The 24,245-nt window shown below is 49.9% G+C and overlaps 8 protein-coding genes across 8 annotated transcripts; 3 read left to right on the top strand and 5 right to left on the bottom strand.

Moving 5' to 3' along the window:
• Nucleotides 1-135: 135 nt before the first annotated feature.
• CI109_103516 (uncharacterized protein) lies at nt 136-1,996 on the bottom strand (the record flags this gene model as incomplete). The annotated part of the gene is made up of 8 exons (XM_032005728.1): nt 136-176; nt 242-423; nt 478-573; nt 641-891; nt 969-1,086; nt 1,156-1,293; nt 1,430-1,700; nt 1,927-1,996. 8 exons carry the CDS (start codon nt 1,994-1,996, stop codon nt 136-138), a joined length of 1,167 nt encoding a protein of 388 aa, XP_031859975.1.
• A 553-nt stretch (nt 1,997-2,549) lies between these two features.
• CI109_103515 (uncharacterized protein) lies at nt 2,550-6,012 on the top strand (the record flags this gene model as incomplete). The annotated part of the gene is made up of 12 exons (XM_032005729.1): nt 2,550-2,786; nt 2,843-3,274; nt 3,333-3,503; nt 3,563-3,700; nt 3,764-4,003; nt 4,058-4,149; nt 4,211-4,740; nt 4,796-4,965; nt 5,024-5,228; nt 5,298-5,395; nt 5,482-5,796; nt 5,890-6,012. 12 exons carry the CDS (start codon nt 2,550-2,552, stop codon nt 6,010-6,012), a joined length of 2,751 nt encoding a protein of 916 aa, XP_031859976.1.
• Nucleotides 6,013-6,200: 188 nt separating this feature from the next.
• CI109_103514 (signal recognition particle protein SRP54) lies at nt 6,201-8,991 on the bottom strand (the record flags this gene model as incomplete). The annotated part of the gene is made up of 16 exons (XM_065967306.1): nt 6,201-6,238; nt 6,307-6,580; nt 6,647-6,740; nt 6,808-6,965; nt 7,035-7,188; nt 7,251-7,364; nt 7,435-7,569; nt 7,634-7,776; nt 7,839-7,936; nt 7,990-8,084; nt 8,151-8,239; nt 8,300-8,329; nt 8,401-8,499; nt 8,560-8,631; nt 8,688-8,786; nt 8,914-8,991. The coding sequence occupies 16 exons, from the start codon at nt 8,989-8,991 to the stop codon at nt 6,201-6,203; spliced, it is 1,770 nt and encodes a 589-aa protein (XP_065823378.1).
• Nucleotides 8,992-9,297: 306 nt separating this feature from the next.
• On the top strand, nt 9,298-10,417 carry CI109_103513 (uncharacterized protein; the record flags this gene model as incomplete). The annotated part of the gene is made up of 6 exons (XM_032005731.1): nt 9,298-9,338; nt 9,422-9,665; nt 9,737-9,984; nt 10,049-10,067; nt 10,122-10,239; nt 10,305-10,417. 6 exons carry the CDS (start codon nt 9,298-9,300, stop codon nt 10,415-10,417), a joined length of 783 nt encoding a protein of 260 aa, XP_031859978.1.
• A 276-nt stretch (nt 10,418-10,693) lies between these two features.
• Nucleotides 10,694-11,559, bottom strand: CI109_103512 (uncharacterized protein; the record flags this gene model as incomplete). The annotated part of the gene is made up of 4 exons (XM_032005732.1): nt 10,694-10,816; nt 10,879-11,144; nt 11,224-11,425; nt 11,557-11,559. 4 exons carry the CDS (start codon nt 11,557-11,559, stop codon nt 10,694-10,696), a joined length of 594 nt encoding a protein of 197 aa, XP_031859979.1.
• A 727-nt stretch (nt 11,560-12,286) lies between these two features.
• Nucleotides 12,287-14,430, top strand: CI109_103511 (uncharacterized protein; the record flags this gene model as incomplete). Its single annotated transcript, XM_032005733.1, has 9 exons — nt 12,287-12,413; nt 12,491-12,511; nt 12,582-13,185; nt 13,246-13,303; nt 13,360-13,505; nt 13,581-13,645; nt 13,712-13,795; nt 13,866-14,051; nt 14,120-14,430. The coding sequence occupies 9 exons, from the start codon at nt 12,287-12,289 to the stop codon at nt 14,428-14,430; spliced, it is 1,602 nt and encodes a 533-aa protein (XP_031859980.1).
• A 1,735-nt stretch (nt 14,431-16,165) lies between these two features.
• Nucleotides 16,166-22,485, bottom strand: CI109_103510 (uncharacterized protein; the record flags this gene model as incomplete). The annotated part of the gene is made up of 5 exons (XM_065967305.1): nt 16,166-18,959; nt 19,012-19,208; nt 19,262-19,743; nt 19,795-20,849; nt 20,912-22,485. 5 exons carry the CDS (start codon nt 22,483-22,485, stop codon nt 16,166-16,168), a joined length of 6,102 nt encoding a protein of 2,033 aa, XP_065823377.1.
• A 608-nt stretch (nt 22,486-23,093) lies between these two features.
• On the bottom strand, nt 23,094-24,170 carry CI109_103509 (uncharacterized protein; the record flags this gene model as incomplete). The annotated part of the gene is made up of 1 exon (XM_032005735.1): nt 23,094-24,170. The coding sequence occupies one exon, from the start codon at nt 24,168-24,170 to the stop codon at nt 23,094-23,096; it is 1,077 nt and encodes a 358-aa protein (XP_031859982.1).
• Nucleotides 24,171-24,245: the final 75 nt, after the last annotated feature.

Here is a 24,245-nt window from a genome sequence, read left to right as displayed (position 1 = left end):
AAGGTAATAGGGGTTAATGCATACTTCGTGAAGGGACATTTTTCTTCAAGACCAAAAAGCAGGAAGGGGCGTAAGGACATGATCGTATCGACATTTCGGGAAATAGAACAGCGGGAAAAGTTTGAAACCAAGCGCTTAGAGGGTGCCGTCACGAGCGTGACCAACGTTTTGGGCGGCTAGAGCGGTGACGAATATAATGAGCTAGTGTTCTGCCGTTCTCCCGCAAGGAGCCCACACTTACCCAACCTCGCTTCGAGCACTTTGAGACTGTCCTCCTTGGCCATAAGCTCCTGTCTCTTGACCTGAATTTCTCGCTGCACCTTGAACTCGATCTCTCGAAGCTTCTCTTCTTCACGACGAAGTTGCTCCTCCTTGAGTCGGACAGACTGGTTTGCCATGTCTTCAGGAAGGATGGACGAGTCGCTATATTCGCAGACGGTCAGCAAACTCCTTTTGTCGGTTGAGAGCTGCACCTACTGGTCACCACCACCAACGGATCGAGAGAGCTTCTCCGTTCGGTAGTTCTCGTACAAGAAGTCATGCGTGATTTCCTTCAAATCGGTCAAGTGGGAGCTGAGACAAGTTCAAGATTATTAGCATAAGATCCCATTTCTCAGACATCGACAGCTGATGGACTCACACGAGCAAAGCGCCTCTCAGCCTGGAGAAATCCGAATGATCAGGGTTGTCGACCTCGACAACACCCCAGGGGTACCTCCTGCCTCGGACCGGCTGCCCATTGATCATGATCTCCTCCTCAGAGCCAACAATGGCGAAGGGAAGGAGTGCGCGAAGGGCAGAGTTGTCCGCAATGGTCTCCTCATCGTCTTCCTCGGCATCGTAAGGGAAGTTGTAAACGGGGATATTGTAGTATTCAATGTCCTCCATGATCTGCAATGCAAAGGTACGCATCAGCACCACAAGTCAAAGAGGGAACAGCTTCTCCTAGACACGCGGTTGTTACTCACTCGCTTCTTGAAAGCCCTCAGCTCGGTAGGTGTAAGCGAGTCTGCCTTTCCGATGACAGGGATAACGTTCACTCGGGGTGACAGGCGGCGCATGAGCTCAATATCCATCTCTCGGAGACTGCAGGACATCCATCAGCTGTGGTCCCCGAATTTACTTATGCACGATCAGGTTTGACTGTGTACTCACGCATGACCCGTAGGAGGGATAAAGTAGAGCAAAGCGTGAACTCTGTTATCCCTAAATCGTGGATTACGCTTGATCCTTGACTCTTCCGCAAGAATGTCGTCGTTTTGTCGCTCAATATAGGAGGAGATTTCTTGGAAGCTGGCATGGACAAAATGTTAGCATCGTTCCGACCGGCATGATACACGAGGTCCGCTGTCGCCCTCGCACCTGCGTCCTGACCCCTTATGACAGACACGGTGGGAAAACGTTCGGATGTAACCTGGAAATAACTCACCAGTACTCGTTATCGATACCAGCTCCAAAACCAGGAGTGTCGACAACGGTCAATGCAATCCTGACACCATCCTCTTCCAGCTCCACGTTCACAGGCTTGATCCGTATAGGCACCTCAACGTTAGCCTTGGCGGCTGCCTCCTTGACAAGGTTCATGTCGAGAGCTGAGTGAGGGTTGTTGGGATCACTGAGGATGGTAGCATTGCTATGTTCGAGCAGGACGGACTCGACGAGGGTGTTGACAAAGGTTGTACGGCCTGTACCGGAGGCGCCTGGGTGAAGTGATGAGTGTTAGTCAATGTCAACATGATTACAATGCCTTTCAAGCACATATCACAGAGGAGTAGGTCTCAAAAACATGCGAGGGAGGTGTCGGACGGTGGACAACACATGTTCTCCATTTGTCCAACTTGACAAGGTCCGAGCGCCTCACTCAACCCATCCGTTCACGAAGACACAGCGAAACAGAAATGGAGAAGCAAGTGTAGATGTACTCACCGACAACCATAAGGGTGAGCTGAACACCCTTCTTGGCCTGTTTCCGCCCTCTTGAAGCTCTAGAAGCCATTGTGACGTTGAGTGGAAGGGTAGGAGCAAGGAGAGACAAGGGCGGGCTGTGCGGGGTTGAGAGAAGTACCGAGCAGTGAGGCCTTGACAACGCCAGCAATAGCAGACTGTGGCTTAGCTTCTGAGCTTTGTCGAGGTGGTACGAGGCTCGGTATGGGAGCGAAGATGGGGTGTATAAGTGATTGGTATAGATGGAAAGAGAAGAGAAGTAGACGTGCACGATGTCTCTGAACGGTGATTTCACTTTGACTTTGCATTCAACTGCACTTGTACACTACGCATGGACCACCCACCACACAACTCGACGAGATGAAACGCTTAAACCACGCGTCAAAGTCATCTTTGTTTTAGTTACCCACTTTATAGATATCGCGTGGCACTCGGACCGTGCCTTGTGTCGGGCTCGCTGTTGCTGTTGCTTGCTGTTGCTCCTGCCGTGGTCGCGATGTTCACCTTTCTGCGTACCATGAACGACAGCGATGTCGCACCGACCACCAGGAGTCACCGCATGAGTATGACACCAAGAGCGAGATAGTATCGATCGACATCACACAATGTCCCGGCCTCACACTCCGGCTTACCAAATCCGGAGACAAGGTCTCAACAACGCCTCCTCCCTCAATCTCACTTCCGCAGCGGGCTCGCATGCCAGCTCAAGAGCTGCAACACCATTAGGCAAAGCTGTCATCTCGCTCGAGGAATGGGAGAGCAGGTCACCGCTTAGCGATGAGCAGCTTCAGAGTATCAGTGTGGTCAAGGAGAAGTTCGGAGAGAGGAGTCTGCCGGAGAAAGTAGGTATTAACATGGACTTTTGTCAAGGAGCCATCATACTTACCTTGCACTGCAGTTCACCAAGGCAGAATCTTCAGCTCAAGCTCAGGCGGCTGCATCGTCTCGACCCTCCACACCCGCTCGATCTCGACCCCTCCCTTCCCACTTACACTCTCCCACACGCTCACCCTCGACGCCCAATACCCCGACCGGTCAATTCTCCTCGCACCTGGCCATACCTGATCCACTTTACCCTACATCTATCACAACGCCTCAACAGTTCCTCGATCATTTCACCGCTCTCACGCTGTCAACCGAACATGAACAAGATTCACTATACCGAGATCACCTTGCTGAGATCATAGGGTTGAGGGAGAAATGCGATGCTTTGATAGAGTTGCTCCTGAGTGGAGAAGGCGAGGTGAAGGAGATGTTGAAGTGCTTGGCGTATGTGGAAGAGAGGAGTGAGAGCTTACGTGGTGCATGCGAAGATCTGTTGGAAGAACAGGTATGTACAACTTGGACGCAGTAGGTTTACGTGCTAACGGGGATAATGTGCTTGTCAGACTCACCTTCTTACGCATACCTCTCAACTGGCTCATCGATTGACATTCTTCACCTTCCTCGAGACGGCACAAAGAATGTTGAACAATCCAGGTAACAACCTGGTACTCAGTCCAGACTTCCTGCCGATGGTCAAGAGGCTGGATGAATGCCTCAGCTATCTCGGAGAGCATGTGAGTCTTCCTGGTTCTTGCAAGTCGGAGCAGTGCTGATGGTTTGTTTCCCGCTGTAGCGCGACTTCAAGGATGCCGAGCTGTACTTGATCCGTTATCAACAATGTATGACGCGGTCAATGACATTGATCAAATTCTACTTTGTCGGTGCTCTTAAAGCGCTCGGTCAAGAAGTCGGAAGGAGAATAGGCGACAAGGTGAGCGGGATTTGTGATTCAGACAACCTGAGCACGATACTGACGCTTTACGTATCTATCTAGGGATTATCGGAGACAGCGACTCAAGCTCTGATCTACACCAAATTCGTATCATTATCTCAGCCACTCCGGCCTCTTCTCGCAGAGTTGGAACAGAGAGTTTCCTCCAATCCCGACGAGCTTACCACTCTCCTTACCGAATGCCATAATGCCTGGGTCGGCACTCGGCAGAGTCTGATGGGCACAGGGGTCAACGAGGAAATCATGCGAATGAATCCTACTGGAAGCGATCTGGTCGATCTGGTAGGTTGAGTTCCCCTCCGATCGGGCAAATACTGATGATAGTATATCTTGCAGACGCGATCTGGTTGCAGCTATCTTAAACAGACGTGTTTGGACGAATTCAACTTGTTCAAGCACTTCTTCCTTTCAGGCGAGACGCAACTATAGTATGTGTATCTCCTGTGCATCCCGACTGCTTTGCTGATGATCGTCTCCGGTCGCGTGCAGTGGTTTCTTGGAAGGTCTCTGTGATCATCTGTACGACCATATTCGGCCACGTATCCTTCACGAACCTTCCTTGCAGGTTCTCTGTGGGGTCTGCACTGTCCTCCAAGCATTGATGGTTCAAGATGTCAGCGCGGAGGATGACGATCCGGACAACGCGATCTACTCACCTGCATCTACACCTGGTCAATCTCCGTTTGGTCTTCCTGGTGGGGACGATTATTTCACCCCTCGACCACGATTATACCGTTCCGGATCCACGCGAAGTCATACCAGAAGTCTTCGAAGACATTCCTCTTTCTCCTCTGCTGGCATGTCGAGACAAGGTTCCTTCTCATTGTCTCAAAGGACGGTTCAAAGGAGGAAGTCGAGGAAGCCTTTGGGACGATTACATATTGAGGTGCTGTTGAAGATGGTCCTGCAAGATGCACAGACGCGATTGGTGTTCCGGGCTCAGGCTCTGCTCAGCGCGGATGTAGATTACTATGCGGCTAAGGAAGGAGATTTGGGCTATCCCGAGAAGCTGGATAAGGGTGAGCGAACTTCTGACGAGAGGATTGTAGAGACGTGCTGACATTGCCCATACAGGTGTTAAGGGTCGTAAATTGATACAAAGGCAAAACTCAGTATCTTTAGATATGGATGACGAAGATGAACCTTCCTTCTTGGCGCTGCCGCCACCGGAAGCTCAAGAGAGCTGGTATCCTACCCTTCGAACGACGCTTTGGATCTTGTCGTGTCTTTACACTTACGTCGATGTGAGTTATCAAGTCATTAAAAGCAGGGCCATATTCTGATCTCCGTTTACAATTCCAGAACGCGGTATTCGAAGATCTCGCTCAGGAGGCAGTGACGACCTGTCGACGATCTCTCTCAACAGCGTCAGATCAATTAGGCGCGAAGAAGGAGAAGAAGATGGATGGAAAGTTGTTTTTGATCAGACATCTGTTGATCTTGAAAGAGATGACAGCGGGTCTAGCTTTGGGGAAGAACAGGAGGAGAGAATGGAGTGGTATAGGAGGTGAGTGCGGAGTGCGGCGTTAGCGAAGCCAAAGTGAGAGTGCAGTCCTGATGACCATTATGTCTGTAGACTTCTTGAAGTCTTTATTGGATAACGCTACTTCACTTCTTGGTTATCAAAGAGGATCAGTCGTGAAAGCTTCGGAATTCGCACCAGATGCCAGAACGGTAAGTCTAAGGTCCCCCATCCCGTCAGCGAGTGGTTTCACTTCGAGGAAATTGTTGATCTGATGCCTTTGCCTTCAAATCAACAGGATGTAGACCGAGCTCTCAAAATCGCATGTGAAGAGCTTATATCCCTCGTCGTCGCTCGATCAACTATACCACTCCGTCTATTCTTGGACAAATGTACTTCCTACTTATCCAAATCAGCTTCCACCAACGCTAGCGCCGGTGGCTCGAAAAACGCAGATTTGTCCGCACAGGAATTTGCTACTCCGGATAAAGTGAGAGATGTCCATGAGGAATTTAAGAAGGTAGTAGAGAAAGAAGTGGGGATTTGGAAAGATGATTTGAGAAGATATTTGATGGATGAGGAGACTGTGGGGGTGTTAGTCCCTCCTGCTTTGGTGAGTCACCTCTTTACTTGTTAGGAGAGTCGTCGAACCAGGAGCAGTGAGAATAACACAGACTGATATTTGGTATGATCTCCCTCATCGTAGAATGCTATCGTCGATTCGTATAGACAGTTCCATGATCTCATCAGAGCAGAATACGACTTCACAACAGCCGCAGCGATCATGACCCCAAGCGCTGTCTTGAGCATGTTGCAAAAGGTAGAATAGTATATGTGTTACATTATGCATGGATAACTATAAGATGCCTATCCTATTGAAGTTGTTACGGTCCTTGACCTGTGACTAGGGTAATGGTTGTCTGCGATGGCGATTTCTAGACGATGGTTTGGGTTGTTTGATTGTGGTTTGGGTCATCAAGACGATGGGTTCCGAGGTAGTTTCTTCGCTATCCAACTTTAACCCCTGCCCATCATCTTCATCAACTGGCTCATATCTGGTCGCGAAACAAAATCAGCATAGGGATCTCGAGCTTCGTAAGAAAGCACAACTGCGATGACTCACCTGGCATACCACCCCCTCCCATCCCCATGTTCTTCATCATCTCACCCATCTGACTCATATCTGGCATACCCCCACCTGGTCCACCGGGCGCACCGCCACCCGCACCTCCCATCATTGATTTCATCATACTGCCGAAATCCATGCCGCCAGGTCCTCCAGGTCCACCAGGTCCACCCATACCGCCCATTCCACCCATCATATCTTGCATCATCTTTTGAGCACCTTGAGGTCCGGCTGCTCGCAATTTGCGCATCATCTCTGGCGGCATCGCTTTCTGTAAAGAAGGACACACCATCAGCATTTCTTCGATAAATCAGACCCATAACAACAGGCGACGCACTCTCATGGCTTCGATTTGTGCAGGGCTGGGTTGACCATTTGGACCTAATGGTTTCCCACCAGCAGCAGCTTGCATCTTTTGCATAGCAGACATCCTGTTCAGCACACGTTACATTAGCTTGCTTAGTCATAACGCAGGGCAGCTAATAGCGCGTCACTCACCAGCCATTCTGTCCACCAGCTTGCTTGGCCATACCCGCCATCATCCGCGCTTGGACCAAGAGCTCCTCGACCTCCCTCACACTGGTACCACTTCCTCGGGCGACACGTTTCGCTCTTCGGTTGAGGCCAACAGGGTTACCAGATTTGTCAAAGCTCACCTGATGAAGACGAGAAGCTTGTAAGCTCTCATCTCCTAGTCGACGAATTCTGAACTCCAGATCACTCACGAAGATCATGCCGTCCGAATCGAGCTCATCCTGTCTCATCGCATCGGTGATGAAGATCATTCGCTTCAATTTTGAACCAGCCTCCTCTTCACCACCTTCCATCATTCCAGCCGGCATACCGGGTATCATAGAAGCGATCTTGGATAAAGAACCCCTACAAAGACAGCTCGTCAATTGCCTGCTTTGCCGAACGCAGATTCGGTAAATACAACTTACATGCCCATGATGTTGGACAGTTGTTCTCTCCAATCTCGGATACTGAACTTCCCTTGTTCCAGCTTCTTGGCGAGGTCTTTTTGTCGATCCGGGTTAGCTCGAGCCATATCTTGCCTGAAGGTAATGGCATGTCAGCTGAACTCCGTATTCACGAGTCACGTCGACCGGGGGATATTCAACTCACATATGCTCGACTAATCCTTGCACGTCACCCATACCCAACAATTTAGAAATGAAAGGTTGCGGTGTAAATCGCTCGAGATCGTTCAGGTGTTCACCAGTACCGAGGAAGATGATCGGTGTTTTTGTAGCAGCAACACTACGAGATCATCAGCAACCGCACCACAGTCAAAGATACAGTCATGGTAGTGTAGATTACGCACGCTGAGATAGCACCACCACCCTTCGCATGACCGTCCAATTTTGTCACGATGATCGCTCCAAAGTCCGCACTGTCCTTGAACGCTCGACTCTGACCCTCCGCTGCTTGACCTATTGATGCGTCGAGAACCATGATGGTCATATCCTAGAGACGAAAAATCAGTTGTGTGTTCCTATCCAAGCATATGTTCCGGTCCTGACACCCACCGGCTTGACAGCGGAACCTATCGCCACCATCTCCTCGAAAAGCTCGCTCTCTTGCTTATGTCTTCCAGAAGTGTCGACAATGATAACGTCGAAACGTTCTACATCGATGTCAGCTGCTCTGTGCCATCTCGCAGGGACACATGTACCTTACCTTTTCTAAACTTCTCCACACCCAAGGAGGCGATCGCAACGGGATCTGTCTCTGTATAACTACCGTAGAAAGGGATTTTCGCCTTTGTTGCATTCCTACAGATTGACAGTCAGCTGCTGCGAAGCATGTCCATTCAAGACTAGCTGAAACTCAAGACATACTGCTTCAATTGATCGAAAGCACCTGCTCGGAAAGTATCCGCACAAACGAGACATGACCTGAAACCTCTCCGTTGGTAGTGGACAGCGAGCTAAATGGTGGACATATAAGCGGCTGTGCAATCTCGTTGATACTACGGCAGCCGACTAACCTTTGTACATGTTGTTGTTTTACCGGCACCCTACGATTTGGCACCGTGTCAGCATTGACTGCTGACTTGCGCCTGAGAACGAGATGGACCAAAACACATACCTGAATACCGACGGCCATGAGAACATTTGTCTTTCCCTTCACAGGCTTATACGGTTCTGTCCCCGGGTCGACAAGAGCAACAAGCTCGTCGAAAACAGCCTGGAGAGCACATACGGGTCAGCTAAGGTCAGAGCTGCAGACGGACAAACGACAGCTGACCTTTTGTACCACATTCTTTTTATTGACCTCTTTCCCTCCAGCTTTTTCAGCCTCTTCCAGACTCTTCCTTACCTACAATCATGACCGTCAGCTTGACACTCCATGTCAGCAAAGAGATGGTAGCTGACCTTTGTCTTGACTTTGGTTCTGAGTTGTGAGACCAGTTTGACATTGACGTCTGATTCGAGTAAAGCTGCGCAAAGCTCTTTGAGTAGAGCGTGGATGACCTGTAACAGCAAAACGCCTGTCAGATAATGTCCAGATTCACTCAAGTCTTGTACTGAGATACAATGGGAGGCGATGGGTGGAGGGACGAAAGGGGAAGACCAAGAATGAGGTCGGTAGGAGACTTACAGTATCATCAATTACCGAAGCTCTTGAGAGCTGATTCAGCGCTCCGTGCAATCTCGCTCCAAGATCCGCTAACACCATGTTGTCCGCTGTGTCCTTTGGTGCGATTGAAGAAGAGTCCGTAGCTAAAGAGATAGAAGATGAGGGATGTAATCATGAATAGGATCGACAACATGCATTTGGGCCGGGACAAGGGACGGGGTCGTAAATGAGGGGTATATTTTAATTATCACATGTCTTCGATGTTATCGCCACGTTGTTTGACATTGTTCGTGTCAGTCGTCGTAGCGCGTTGCTCGAATGCACTCATAGCGTCTATCAATCTACTTGTTGTTGTGCGCTACAAGGGTGTCAATTCAAGTATAAACGGACCTAGAACTCAGCAACATGTCGTACGACCGAGTGAACTCTCCATCTCATCAGATCATGTAAGTTTGACAATATCACAACGTAGGACCGCCACAGTTCACCTCGAGTTCCGTTGTCCGAGTCCGAGCTGACATCCCCTCAGCCAAGCAGATGATGATGATCTCGATACCCTCTCCTTCTCCCACCCTGGCGCATCCTCTTCGTCCCCTATCCCTCCTTCTCAACCCACAGCCGGTCCTTCGAACCCTGCCGGCGTGTCCGGAAGGATAGGACAATCTTCATCTTCTCAACCGCAGTCAAAGACAGGTACAGGATGGGGTGGTGTCAAAGTTGAGACGAGATATACGGGAGAGTCGACTTTAGATGAGCCAGTCTCAAAAACAATCGTAAGTCCTCTATCCGGCTTCCCATTGTGTCTAGCTCCTAGCGAGTCGGCGTTGATACCATTGATCTGTAGATGCGTGACCTCAACTCTATTTACGCAAAGCTTCTACAAGTACTCTACCCTCCTAAACAAGGCAACAACCAGCTCCTGCGCGACTGGGACCTCTGGGGTCCTCTCGTGATCTGTCTCTCACTTGCTATCATCCTTTCTCTCGATGCACCAAAAGAACAGTCAATGCAGGTGTTCTCATTGGTCATTTCGTTGATCACGATTGGGTCGGTGGTGGTGACTGTCAACTCGAAGTTGCTCGGAGGGAAAGTGTGAGTCGGCAACAGCTATTACCCAACGACGTTTAGATTGAGACTGATCGAATATTCAATGCAGGTCGTTCTTCCAGAGTCTGGTGAGCTACTCCGCGTGTCCCGTAGTATCATGCCGATGGCTGACAGTCTTGCAGTGTGTTCTCGGGTATGCGCTTGCTCCCATTCTACTCGCCTCGATCATCTCATTTCTCGTACACAACATCTTTGTACGAATACCAGTCAGCTTAGCCTGCTGGGCTTGGTCAGTCTGGGGTGAGTCGCCTCAAACCTTCGTCAACTTATCTGACAAGTCGCTGACATGGAGATATTCCTACCAGCCTCGATGAACTTCTTCAACGGCACTCGTCTTCCTGAAACTCGGACCTTCCTTGCAGTTTATCCATTGTGTCTATTCTTCTTCGTATTGGTTTGGATGATCATGATTCAATAATGCATCCAGTCTTTCCATCACATATGTCACATGGACAAGCACGTCTCTCCAATTGGGGGGAAAACCACACGTCTGACCAGGCTGCGTGGATCGGAAAAGGAGGGCGGAACAGGTGTGAGGATAAGGTACTGATACACAGATGCATACAACAAGTACAGCGTAGGTCTACAACCGTCCATCAAGTGTTGATCTCGCGATTTTCAAAACTCTCTTCACTCACAAGAGAGAAAGCGGGCATGCTAGCATAGCCGTCTCCCTCACCAGCTGATAATCCCCTTACATGACAAGTTTATCGTCTCGTTCTGGATCACCGTCGTTAACTTTGAGGACTTTGGCAAATTCAACGTAGTTGAATCTGCCCTGTCGATCTGTGAACTGCCCTTTGAACAACCTTTCGATCTACAACAGAACCGCGCATCAGTATCGTATTTGCGCACTGCGCACTAAGTGATCGGACTCACCTCCCAATCTTCCATCCTATCGCCCATCTCGCCCAACCACTTTCGCATCTCAGTAACATCCACAAAACCTTTATCTCCCTCGTCAAAACATGCGAAAGCGTCGACTAGATCTTGCTCCGGATCCAATTGGAGCAGATGTTCGCCCATCATGGAGAGGAATTGAGTGAAATTGATTCCTTCGGATGCCGAGGCTGAGCCTTTGGATGAGCTGGATCCAGGTCGGGAAGTAAGGAGAGATTGTAAGAGCTGAGGCGAAGGTGTTTGACCTATAAAAATGATTTGTCAGTACATCGCAGACAATCTGTAGTCTTCCTCTATTGAGTTTGGGGGAAATTCACAACTCACCCAGGTTGCTCAACATCAACTTCAAATCACCCTCTGTCACTCTCCCATCACCATCTTGGTCGATCATCGTAAATGCCTCTTTGAACTGTTTCACCTGTTGAGGGGTGAACATCGTATACGCTCCTCCGGAAGGTTCTCGTCGTGATTGTGAGGATTTGCTGATACTGGAAGGGAGGCCGTGGCCTAACGTAGCGGTTTTGGACTGATAAGACGACTGACCATCAGCGTTCTGAGCTCAATAGACATGAAGAGGCTCAAAGGATGATAGGTTCAGAGAGGAGTCCAGAGCAAAGACTAGGTTGGGTCATCTATTGCGCAACGAGAGCAACGTACCATGTTTGATGAACGATTGCTTGCGTTGACCTATGTAGATATTGTGAACAGTGGTTGATATTTGTACTTGCGTTGTCATCTACTATCTCAACGTTGACTTTGCTTTTGTTGTGACTTGACGCGCCTCAGACAACCGCGGCTAAGCATTACGTAATGCAAGTCCCACTCTTTCGCAAACGATGAAAAAGTTGAAACCACTACTTCATTGCGATTCTTCCTTTCTGATTCCTCTTCTCGTTTTGTTCATTACAATCGTATTATATTATCATAGCCTTCTTACCTCTTTTCGAACAATCTGGTGTGATAACGACTGACCATAGAGTGTGAGTCACTTCTCTTGATTGCTTCTGCCTGTACTACACGTTCTCCCAGCCGTCCTTGCCCCCCTCTCCCATTTTGCCCAACCTCCGTCGTGATGCTTTACAATCTTATCTACATTATCAGAAACAACCAATGTTGTACACCATATCCATGTAACTGAACTCCCACCTCTCGCTCTCTCCATTTCTTAGTATTGATGTCGTAGGAGCAATAGCTGACAAGGGTTTGCTTCCAAATGACAGATTGTTAGAGCTGGAACTGGTTGGATTATATCGATTTCGGAGTACACCTGTACGCCATCTTTCCATAGTGTCCTGTCATAGTTTATCTATCCATGCTTATGAATGATTGTCTGTCTTTCTGATCATCAGGAACATACAAGCACACAACCTGCATAAGATCGGCCATAATGAACTTTTACAAATCTGCCGCTATGGCTTTGGACCATTTGGACAAACACCAAGGGTCGGTCAAAGGGTCTTTGGCAGCTGCCGGTGTGACTGCTACTGGTGGAGAGGCGAAGAGAATATTAGCCCGTAAGTGTACAATTATCACACATCGAGCCATAGGTACCCACAATCGCTCTTGACTGATGAGACCTGGCTTGCAACAGTAACTATTGAGACCTTAAAATGTATGTCACATAATCTCACAGCTGTCCCTCTATACTCCTAGCAGGTTCTGATCTTCGACTTCTCTCGTAGACCGCCCCATTATCCTCCAGCTCATCGAAAAGACGACCATCCAATCTATCGAACGACTAGTCTTCCCTCGTAAAACCCCTAGGAACTCACCTTCCTCCCAATCTCTCCTCCTCGTCCTCTTACACGATCTGCTCTTCTCCTCTCGACTGAAGATCGAAGCATCTGATAAATGGCCACCAAAGGAAGCTATCCTTCGACATCAAGCTAGATTGAGAGCTGAGCTCGTCCGAATACAGATCAAAGAGGGTAAATCGAGAAAGGAAGATTTGGCAAAGACCAGTGGAGATGGCGAAGTCGTCAGATATGTTCGATATAATCCTAATTCCGGAAAGACATTACAAGAGTTGTTCGCGCATTTGGAAAGTGACAAATTGGGTTTTGAACGACTGGAAGAACCGGTTTATCCCGTACCGCAACGGAAATACTTTATGGACCCGCATCTCGATGATGTGTTGTTGGCTTTCCCAGGAGGATCGAATTGGTGGTTGAGAGATGAGTGGTACGAAGGAGGTGGTGTTATCTTGCAAGATAAGGCGAGTTGTTTCCCAGCAAAGGTTCTGATGGAAGGTTGGGAAGAAGACGAAGGGGAATGTATCGACGCTACGTGAGTTGCATTTCATTTACAAACTTACCGGTCCCGTACTGATGAGTTGTGCACTTGAAGCGCTGCGCCTGGAAACAAGACGAGTTACATCTCAGCACTGATGCAGAATCAAGGCAAGGTGTGTTGTCCCATTCTCAAACTACGACAGACCTGCTGACGTAGTCGAACCTCTAGCTGCACGCATTCGAACGCTCTCCAAACCGGTACAAGACTCTCGAGAGGATGCTGGAAAAGGCGCACTGTACCAATGTGGACGCACGAAGAGCGGACTTCCTCGAATCAAACCCGGATTCTTACGAGTACAGCAAGGTCACAAGAATGTGGGTCTTCTTGCCATACTGATGAATGTCAGTCACGTATGTTGAAGCTGACGAGTCTCTGTCGTACGTGAATAGACTATTGGATCCTAGTTGTTCAGGATCCGGTATTGTCAATAGATTAGATTATCTCATCGATGATGGTCAGTCTTCGTGATTGCAAGCTATAGCTATAGCTGTCTTGAAACTGACAAGGTATGACCCTCCAGATACCGAAGAATCAGATTCCAAAGTTGAACGACTGGAGAAACTCGCTTCTTTCCAATTACAGATGATCCTCCATGCCTTCAAATGTAAGTCTCGTTCTCCCATCCAAACATCAGTCTCTGCTACGAGGTAGCTGATCCGCACTCGATATCTCAGTCGCATCGGCCAAGCGAATTGTCTACTCAACATGTTCGATCCATCCAGAAGAGGACGAAAGGGTTGTCATGTCCGCTTTGAAATCATCCATTGCTAAAGAAAGAGGATGGGGTCTGGCCCCGAAGACTTCGGTCTTACCAGGATGGGAAAGAAGAGGAAGACCCGAAGAAATGGGTGGTGATGAGGGTGAGTCGAAGCTTGCTACTCCTTCTACCCAAAGCGGAGTAAGAAGCTGATGTATAGAGGTTTTGTAGATCTCGCAAATGGTGTAATTCGATGTCTGCCTGAGGACAAGACGAACGGGTTCTTCGTTTCGTGCTTCGTCAGAGATGGTACGGGGTTATGGCCACGTGCCAAACCCAACCCTAGAACACTCAAGAGACCCAGGAAAGATGGGCCCGACGCAGAAGGAGAAGCAGAGGAGACCAAGGATGATGATGGGGAAGTCGAAGAGATAGCGGAAGAGGCTACTGCCGGTGGCGAGTCGAAAGTGAAGACTGCGGCACAGCTGGAGAGAATAAGAAGGAAGAAGGCGCAGCAAAAGGCGAAGAAGCGAAAGGTCTAGAGGTCTAGTGAGGCTGGGACCGAGTGAGGCACCATTCAGAGGGACAGGGACGATCACCGGGTGAACTCGTTTTGCAGACCAGTGCACCTCAGCATGTGATTCCTGTGCCTCTACATCGGTAATAATGACCACCATGCATGGATCATCAAACAGCGAGCACATGACAGATGAGTGATCGAGTGATACGACGAGTGTACATGGGACGAGTGATCGGCGCACTGACTCTCCGCCTGTGTATGTGTGCTCAAGCCACCTCCGACCATCGCGCAAGCACTGATCGTCTCGCCGACAACCATCACATGTACTGTACATTTTCATTGTCGATCTGTGCATGACAGATCGGTGTCTGCCCTCTCTCTGGTGGCAGTTCGAGTGAGGGCAGACCATCCTTTGACATTTCATCACCCAATCGATCCTTTGGCATATGTCTCCGAGCTCTACCTACCTTTACCCTACTGTGTGTGGGGTCTAGGGAGAGTGTCCTCGACCTTGTTTTGGCCGAGTACATCGGCTCGCTCTTGATAAAGGTTCTTCTATTCATCTTTTGTCTCTTCTGCCCCGACCATCTCGGACCAAGTTACGATTTAGACTGATTAGGGGAGGAGGTCGGGTTCAAAGGACCGATTGACCGACTAAGGGAATGATGAACGGACCGAGTGTTATCCATTTTGGTTAGATGGTTTCGGACCGGGCGTGACCATCTTTTGTTATGGTTGAAGACTATATCCAAGATGGGTTGTCGAGGATGGGTATATAAGATGTTGAATTGGTATCGTCCTTCAACCTCCCTCTCACCTCATCGAGTAACACACAGATAACAAGTATTGTATACTTTGACAGCAACATTATTGCTTTTAACTCTTGACGACATATTTTACTTGACTCGTTGATCGAACTAAACTTAAGACAACAATGTCATCATCTTGCAAGGTGAGTCACCCTCATAGACTTATCGCCACTCCTACTCCCGCCCTCACATTGCCAATATGCTGTTGAAGGCTTCACCAGTACACCTCTCGATCACACTTGGCTTGTGCAATGCACACACGAGCCGAGCTCTATGTATGGCTACTCGACATAATGCTGACGATTCCTCTGCATGCAGCTCTGCCACGGTCCTCTCGCTGCCTCTCCTGCTGCCGCAGGTGAAGTCGCCTGTCATGCTACTGTGAGTGTCCATCCCACGATACCTCACTATCCTCTTCTCTACTCCGCTCTGCGATCCGTCTTCGCCCTCATCCCACACTTCCTCCAAATCCAACTTTCATTGACTCATCCATCGCTTCGATTTGCAGTGCCTCCCCTTCGCCTGTCCTGGGTGTATCCAATCTTCCAAACCATCTTATTCGATCCTTAATCTCTCTAATCACATATACGATTATCACTGTACCGACTGTATGAGGCAAGTCTCCACGAAGCCCCTTACGACAATTATCAAGGCTGTTCAGACGACTTCGCATGAGTCGGGCACGAGGGCCGTTTGTTGAGTGGGCGCCATACTACGACATTTGAAAGACAAAGGGGAGACGTCAGTGCGGCAGCAGGTGGATTTGATGGAGAACGATGACGACTTCATGTTGGATACGAATTGAACGACATCTGGATGCTGGAATGGACGAATAACCATGTTGTAACACAGGACATAGCCATGATAAATATATATGCATTGTATGTAAATTGTGCCACTACAAGTAATGCAGCCAATCATACAATATACTTGCAATCAACCACGCCCTTACCCTCGCCAGACATCAACTGCCTCTTTTACACTATCCAACTTCCATCCTCCCCCTCCAATCTCCTCTTCACCCTGACCCTGATCATCCGCCTCGTCGTATCCTTTTATTGTCGCTCTCCAATACTTGTCTGCCGTATCCCTTACTCTCATTTCGATCACTTCGTCACCCTCCATCCCGGATAAGATCGATGTGCGGACCCTGTCTCTCAGAGCGACGAGGAGTGGTAAACCGGGTACATTGTTCTTCGTTATCCATCTTGCCAACTCTACCGTCCCGGCCTCAGAACCATCTTGGCGAGTGATCCAAGCTCGTACCCCTTCTTCGAGATATTGCCGAACGAGTTCCTTCTCGCTAGAAGCAGCTGGAGCGGAAGATGAGGGAGAGAGGAGCGCTCGATATACCGAACTTATGAAACTTGGTCGAACGAGTGCCCATCGCTTCTCTCCTCCACCAGCGAGCGAGATAAATCCTTTTTCGTAGATTGTCGAATAGAAGGTCTTGATGAATCCAACTTGGGCGATATCGTCTAGCGTCTGTTCAGCTCGACCTCGTTGTTGTCGTAGTTGTCGGAAGGCAGAGTAGATGCCCATGTATACTGACAAGAGTCCCGGTTTATCGAGCGAGAGGCATTCCAGCAAGACAGTTCGAATGAACGTGTCCGTGTTGATCTCCTCTGGATTTATCGTCGTTGCTGATGTTGAGAGTTGCGTGGCGAGCTTCGCCAATCGTATCAAACCCGTATCGCCAGAATGTGCCTCGACAAGACCGACCACCTCTTCCCCATTGACACCGGGTGGAGCAGCTGGACTGATCAGATCGTAATGCAGATCTATACCAGTCATCGATCCAGCTCTTACGAATATACTTCGATTCCCCTTCGGATCCGAATTGTAATTCAAGAACCCCGCTTTCCGCTTCACGTATATCGTCCTCGTCTTCACCAGCGCTGCTTTATCACGTGGGTTATTCAGCAAGTCATAGGTTATCGGCCAATATCGAGGTGAATCAACTTCGATCGAGACGATCTTGTCGAATGACGCTATCATCGTGGGTGAGATTAGACTCTGTTGTCGAATCGGCGCAGAAGGAGAAGCGTGTTCTCGTATTTTGAGTTTGACGGGCAAATAGACAGTTTCGAGCGTATCGACGTCCCTCGCGGTCAGACAACGAGGTTCGACCGCCAATGCCCATAGATGTCGGAAAGCTTGCGGGTATGCCTTGTTATCCGCTGGGTTCTGTAAGAAACGAGGGAAGAATGCGATACTCATCGCTGCGATCGCCAGGTTCGAGTTGCCTAGAGTGTAATGTCCTCTGCCGAGAAACAGCATACCCAAAGCCATGTGCATGGCCATATGACTTCCATACGTCACTCCAGCTCCTTCTTGTCCGTGACTAACCCTCAGACGTCTCAATACGCCCAGCTCACCCGTACCGGACATGACGCAGGCAAGTGCGATCGTGACGACGTTGAGCCCTTGTCGAGCGGCCGTCCGTCGGATCCTCCCTTCATATGTCATACTCTGTCCAGCTGCAGCTTTGCTTAGCACCCCATAGAAGGTCATGAGATTGGAATGAGCGAGCTCGGTGGCCGTTCCAGCATATTTCAGGCCGATCGCCCAACATGCTCCAGAGACGATATTGAGATAAGCCAACTCCGTGGCCAGCTCCATTCCGGCGGTACGTTTGTGTCCCTTTTGGGCAGAACGAATGAACGAGGGGAGTTGGTCCTCGATCCAGCCCATCGTGGGAGTGATCTCGTCCCACATAATGAGAGCTCGAGCAAAAGTTCGGAGGAGAAGAAGTTCTGGACGGACCTGGTCGAGGTCAAACGTAGTCTGAGGTACTTCGAGCATATCAGCGACATCGCGTCGACTAGATTTCAGGTACATGAAGCCGATAGCCATAGTCGCTCCTGGTCCGGTGAGGTTGCTATCGATCCCGGTTGTTGCTGAGCGAGCCTTTGATGTTTCGTGGATGGGAACATCGCCCAAGATACATCGTCTTAATTGAGAGAGCAGTCGTCTGTCGACTTCGCTGGTCGTCTTGCCACCTCGACCGAGCATGATCAAGCCAAACGCCATGGCTGCGGAGAAAGAATAGGACTCTTGATAATCCGCGAAACCGTCCACGTTCGGCATCTCTTTCCTGCCCACTTCGTTCAACGCGACCTCGGCCATCCGTAAATTCCTACTACCGACGTAGACGAGACCGAGACCAACAAGCGCTGAAGACTGGATGATAGGTGATGCGTTGAGTTCCATAGATCCGAGGGGGAGTAACGCATGTGTATGAAGCGAGAGGACTTTGGTAATGAGGAGATCGCCACTGCCAGCGTAAGAACATGCAAGACCCAATAATAGACCGACCGACGTAAAATCGTGTCGAGGTTCCATGAGCGGGAAAGCATGATAAGTCATCAATGATCTGAGGTGACCCGACAATCCGAGACCGAGGAGGAATCCTCCGTGCTCCGAGTTGAGGACTTGCGGTCGATTGAACACGATCCATGAGCTGTCAATGCCATCACAGTCGGGCGAAATGGAAAGACCGGCTGCTACGCCGTTGTGGAAACATGGCCATTCCGCGCTGTCCGAAACGATCTCCGCTTTGAGCACGGTAGTTCCGGGACTGATCTTGGCTGAAAGCTCGATCAGTGGGATCTCCCATACGTCTGTGATATTGGTGGATCGAGTGCCGAACTCGAACATCCCTTGTCCGACAGGAATAGACAGGGTGCGATTCGCGATAGTGTTCACGACAGTCTGCTGATATCGGACAATGTCTTGCTCACTGCAACAGTCGTTAGTGGGAGTCACCTAACAACCTCTGATCTGCAACTCACGTAGCACCTTTCGGTTCCTGAATGGTGATGGTCCGAATCCGTGTCGTTTGCATGATTCTCTCGACTTCCTGCAAACGTCTATCTGAGCCAAAACGCACATGAGGCAAAGCCGGCTGCGATGACTTTGCGTTGCCTGCGGCTCCTGACTCTGCAGACTTCATAAGCTCCCCGACTGTTGGTGTACGTCCCGGTCCAAGCTAGTAAACCATCCATAAGCGAAACAGTCTCTTTGTTCACCGAAATAACTCACTTCGAGTAGCGGATCGTCTTTTGACACGATGTTTTCCGCACATGATTGCGCTGCCAGGTCGGTTCTTCCAATGGAAGCGAACACGTCTGCAGACCAGTTACGATCCGGAGCGTACTGACACACCCTCATCATCTCCAGAATAGGCAATGAGACACCGTGCGGAAGATCCGCAAGCCATCCCACATCCAAATCACTCGATACCATATACTGGATAGTCACTGACGCTCGAGAAGCGAGTGACAATGCCCGATTCTGTGAACCGATTGGGTGTCCTGACAGGCCGAGACGTTCGTATACTTCGCAAATGAGCTCAGTCTGTCGACAAGGAGTACAGAGTCCTAGCTCGGTAAGATGATTTTGCTGAAGGAGGGTTTGCGGACTAGGGAATAGTTTGGTAGGCGTAATGAGTCTCCGAGCGAGGTAGACGAGAATATCCGGGGGTGAATCGTATCTGTCCAGAATTGATGTGTCGAATGTGCTCCCTGTTTTTACATCAACGATCATGTATTTCCCGAATACCGCAGCGAGCTTACCAAATCTTGGAACCAAGTTTGACACTTCGCTCGGCAGAAGTCTTGCCCAATAATCTACCCAGTCTACTCTTCCCATCGTCGCAGCAATGTCCGAGACGAGCTTGACCAGTCCGCCCAGCTCTCTTCTCCTAGTCGCTGACAGACGGCAATCTTGAGCAACCAAGTGCAATGCAAGCATCACAGGCGCTGCGTCACTCGGTCGGAGAGTCTCGCCGAAGACCAGTTGTGCTGCAGTGACAGCACTTCCTCCGACGGTGGCATTTCGATTTCGGTGAACTCTAGCGGCAAGACGACGGATGATTGGATCGGATGAGCTCTGAGCGTCGTGGAGTAGCACGTCCAGATGCTCGCTCGGTGGTGATTCGACATCGATCTGAAGCATACCTCGAACAACGTTCGCGAAAGCTTTCCAAACGACTGGTCCATCGCTCCTTTGACACGAGGGTAGTCGTTGTATCGCAGCTAACACTTCGGTCTTGAGGTGGAAGAAGTGCTGAGGGGGAAGAACATACGACAAAGCCTCAATGGCCTGATTGGTGAGAGTATGTCTGATCCTCAAGTCCGCTGATAATCGAATACTCTCTCCATCTTCATACACCGCGGTGAACCTCGATCCTGCGTGATCGATGAGGCCTGTCATCCTGTTCTTAGGGAACCCGGTTCCTCGTCGCGACACACGTTGGTCTTCCACTGCCATTCGCAGATTCAAAGCAAGCTTGTGAGTCATATCGTCATGTCCATCGACGGTTCGGGGAGGTATCTGCAGAGGTATTTTCCGGCCTCCGCTGGTGATTAGTTGAGTAGAGCCATTCCTGAGCAACACAAGCGTGTCGAAGATATTCGTACGGGATGAGGTTATAGGGATAGCAGAGAGACACTCAGTTGCGGGAGAAGGTGAGAGGACGTAGTGCGTATATGGAGAAGTGCGCTGCTGCGCGTGAAACGAGTATAGTTGTGCTGGATAGCGAGGATTACGAGTGTGTATGTTGATTGTCACAGTCGAAGGTGCGAGGTTGTCGCTGATGAAAACGCTGATATGTTCAGGCTCGACCGGACTACATATACTGAGTGATCAGCTTACATGCCTCCTATGGGGACACAATCACGGCACACTCACGTTAGTGGTTTCCAAGCGAAGATCCTATCAAAGACCACATCACTCCTCGTTCCAATCTCGTCCCTTTCCAAACCCATCATCATGGTAGTCTCCCTCAAGTCCTTCTCAGCGGCTACATGCAGCGCCATCTTTCCGTGAGGATCATGCATGTCCTGCAACATAAATGATGACGCGGCCAGTGAGGCTCGTCGGTTCCCCTCCGCACTGGAAGCGACGGTCGCTGCTGCTGATATGGAGGACAGTCCTCGACTACGTCGTTTCGTCGTCGTCGGTGGGGGAACTGCGGGAGTTGGCTCTAAAGCCGCTTGAAGCTCATCGGTAGGTACAGGGATCTCCTGAGCTAATCCACGGGATATTCTAGGTGCACGACGTTGAGTCCTGTCCATCGGGTCTGCAGCTCCGGATAGACGACGATCGGTAGTTGGTCCGAAGGAAGATGTATTGCGATGCAATGATGGACGTGGGAGACGAGGAGCAGGTGGTTGGGGGGCAGGTAGGTCGAGCGGTCGGAGTATTTCTTCCGGTCGCATGGTACGTGGATCGAGTGGAGGAGGAGGTTGATCAGGGACAACTGGAAGCTGTGTTCGCCTGTAGAAGATGACTTCACCGGCTTGTCGATCGTAAGCTAAGACGAATGGATACGGATGTCGAGTCATGTGTAAGATGGTAGTCTGGGCTCCTATAGGATTCGTTTGTGATGTGAGTCGTCCCGGATGATGATCATGACCGTCCTCGACCCTGCCCTCGACAACCATCTTCAACTCGTCAAATGGATTCTCGAGAGCATAAAGTCGTGGTAGAGAAGGAGCCGATTCGTCTTCGAGGTCCATCAGGTCGTCCAATATCGTCATGGAAGTTTGGTCCATCATGCCTTTCAAAACACTTCCACTTCCAGATTTCCGCTTCTCCTTCCCGAATCTTCTCAATTCTCGTTTCTCTAGTGCCCTTTGCACCAACACTCCACCTATGGGGAGGGGCCACGCTCCGTCGATTACAAAGGGTAGATGGACGGTGATATCTTCGCCGGAGGAGTAATACACATGCGCTCGCGTTTGCAGGAAGACAACAAGTGATCTCTCGAGTCTTGCAGACGATGAGGTTCGAGAAGAAGACGAGGAAGTACGAGGAGCACCCCAACGTTCCGTTTGTGAGGTGTGGAAAGGTCCAAAGGTCTCTGTTGGCTGGATAACACCTTCACTCTCCTTCCCTTTCTGTTTGGATTCTCTGCCGGCCTTCGCTTGATCTCCTCCATCGCCACCACGCTTGAACCAAACAAAGGCCGCACAAGCAACATCTTCTCCCTCCTGCTCGAATGTATATCTTCTAAACACCTCTGATCCTTTGCTCCAGACTACAGTTCTTTCATACCACACAAGCTCTTCCTCCTTGTATTCACCATCTTCGGAGTTGAGTGTATCTAGAGTGCGACCGAGAGGTCGGTCTTCGCTCTGCCGTTGTTGTTGGAAGAACGAAGCGAGGTTGTCGATGGGTTCTCGACTCGGTCCGGCATCGTTACGAGAGAGCAACAGTTGACCTGGGGACGAGGACGATCCCAGTACGGTAGCGTGCAGCATTCTCCAGGTCGTCGTTGCTGGCGCTCCGCTTGAATTGGATATCGGTTGGAGTGTGAATGTCAGTGGATATTGATTCAATATTGTCGGTCGAATGTCAAGTTGTGGTCAACGCGCTTTGTTGCTTTCTTTCCGGCGCGCGACATGTCACGTGACGCATCATGGGAATTGTGCCGAGTTGTAGGAACCAAGTCAAAGAACGCTGCATTATCCAACTATGCATCTCAGAAGGGGATGACCGGCTCTGAATACAGGATGCATATTACGTGGAATGCGTTTGAGCACAAGCATACATGTGCAACTACTTTATCCTATCGCGACCATTGGCTCCACAATCGAGCGATATGTCTCGAAGCCTCCTTTTTGGACCTCTACCACTATAGACCGAGGCGCTCCTGCTGCTGAGCGTACCTAATCGCAGGTGACCCATTGCAAAGCAACATCATAAGCGGAGGGGTAAGGAGAAGGCTGGATTATGTTGTCGCCCTTCCACAAGGATGTCTCGGTCAGGAGCGCACCGTGAAATTAAGCAGTGACTTGCCAGTCGCACCGCTGGTTGACGTTCTGATGTGGCCCACTGCACTGTTTCCTCCATATCTTCGGCGTCCTCTTCACTTGAGTTGTGCCCAAGCCTTGACCTCTGCTGCTATCGCTCTCGCCTCTGCTTCTCTCGCTCGGAGTATCGCGATTGATCTTTCGACCATCTTCTTCGCTTCCTTGACCCGTTCGTTCGCTTCCTCCAGTCTGCGATGCGATTCGTCCGCAGGTGTGGATTTGCTCCTCTTGTTGGTTTCGTTATATGCGAGAGTATCCTCCGGTCTTACTCGTTTCTCTCCAGCGACCATTGAATTGTCCGCCACATTGAGTTGGGAGTAGCTGTCTTCGTCATTGCTATGATCATCGTTATCATTGTTATCTTCTCCGTCGGCACCGCAATAATCCGCCATGAACTCTCTCTGTTCACTAATCGATTCTGGAGCGCCTACTCGTCCCGCCGCTTCATCTCTCGCCTTGGCAACAAACTGCGTCTTGAAATTATTGACGTCCGTCGTCGTAAGTTGACATTCTGGAAACCTCTCTTCTAATCGTTTCACGATATCCCTAGGTGGCATGCCTTCTTTTAGGAGCTGTTCCATCAAGAGATCGATCTCCGGGTGTAAACGTCTATGTATCGCGCGGAGGATCGCATGATTTCTCGGATTCAACGGGGGATGATTATGCGTTGCCGAGACACCTGTAGGAGCGATGTAGGTCCATTTGCCATCTAATGGAGTACCAACGTTCAACGCCGAGATACGATATGGACATTCTGTTCTTTTCGTCTTCGGTGTGATTCGGTATAATGTCTTGCCTGGTCCGAGTTTGGGTTGATATCGATCAGCACAACTGCAAGAGAATAGCGCACGTTGATTTTTCCGATGTAAGTAGGATTTGGTGGTGATCAGTGCGAAAGAATGAGTGATGGACCATGCTTGCATAGCCTCGAGGAGCAATTTGTGCGTGCTGTAATAGGGAAGGGGAGGAGGAGCTCCGTGACTGAGAGGAGGGAGAGAAGGATCATGGACGATGACTGAATCATTTGGGGAGGCAGAGGATGGGGGACCAGCTAGGGCTTGGGTTGGCAGGATTGGCGTCGGTGCTTGGTTTTGTGGTTGGAGCAGAGGCTGAACCTGCACCGCGGCCTGCATGGTGGCACGGGATGATAGTCGAAGGTGTTATTCTAAAGATGGGTAAGCCATTGTATAACCGTATGTATGCTAAAC

Source organism: Kwoniella shandongensis, chromosome 6 (assembly GCF_008629635.2).
Source record: "Kwoniella shandongensis chromosome 6, complete sequence".
Lineage (NCBI taxonomy): Eukaryota > Fungi > Basidiomycota > Tremellomycetes > Tremellales > Cryptococcaceae > Kwoniella > Kwoniella shandongensis.
The sequence above is the reverse complement of the archived record's forward strand: the minus strand, read 5'-3'. Positions and strand labels throughout refer to the sequence as shown.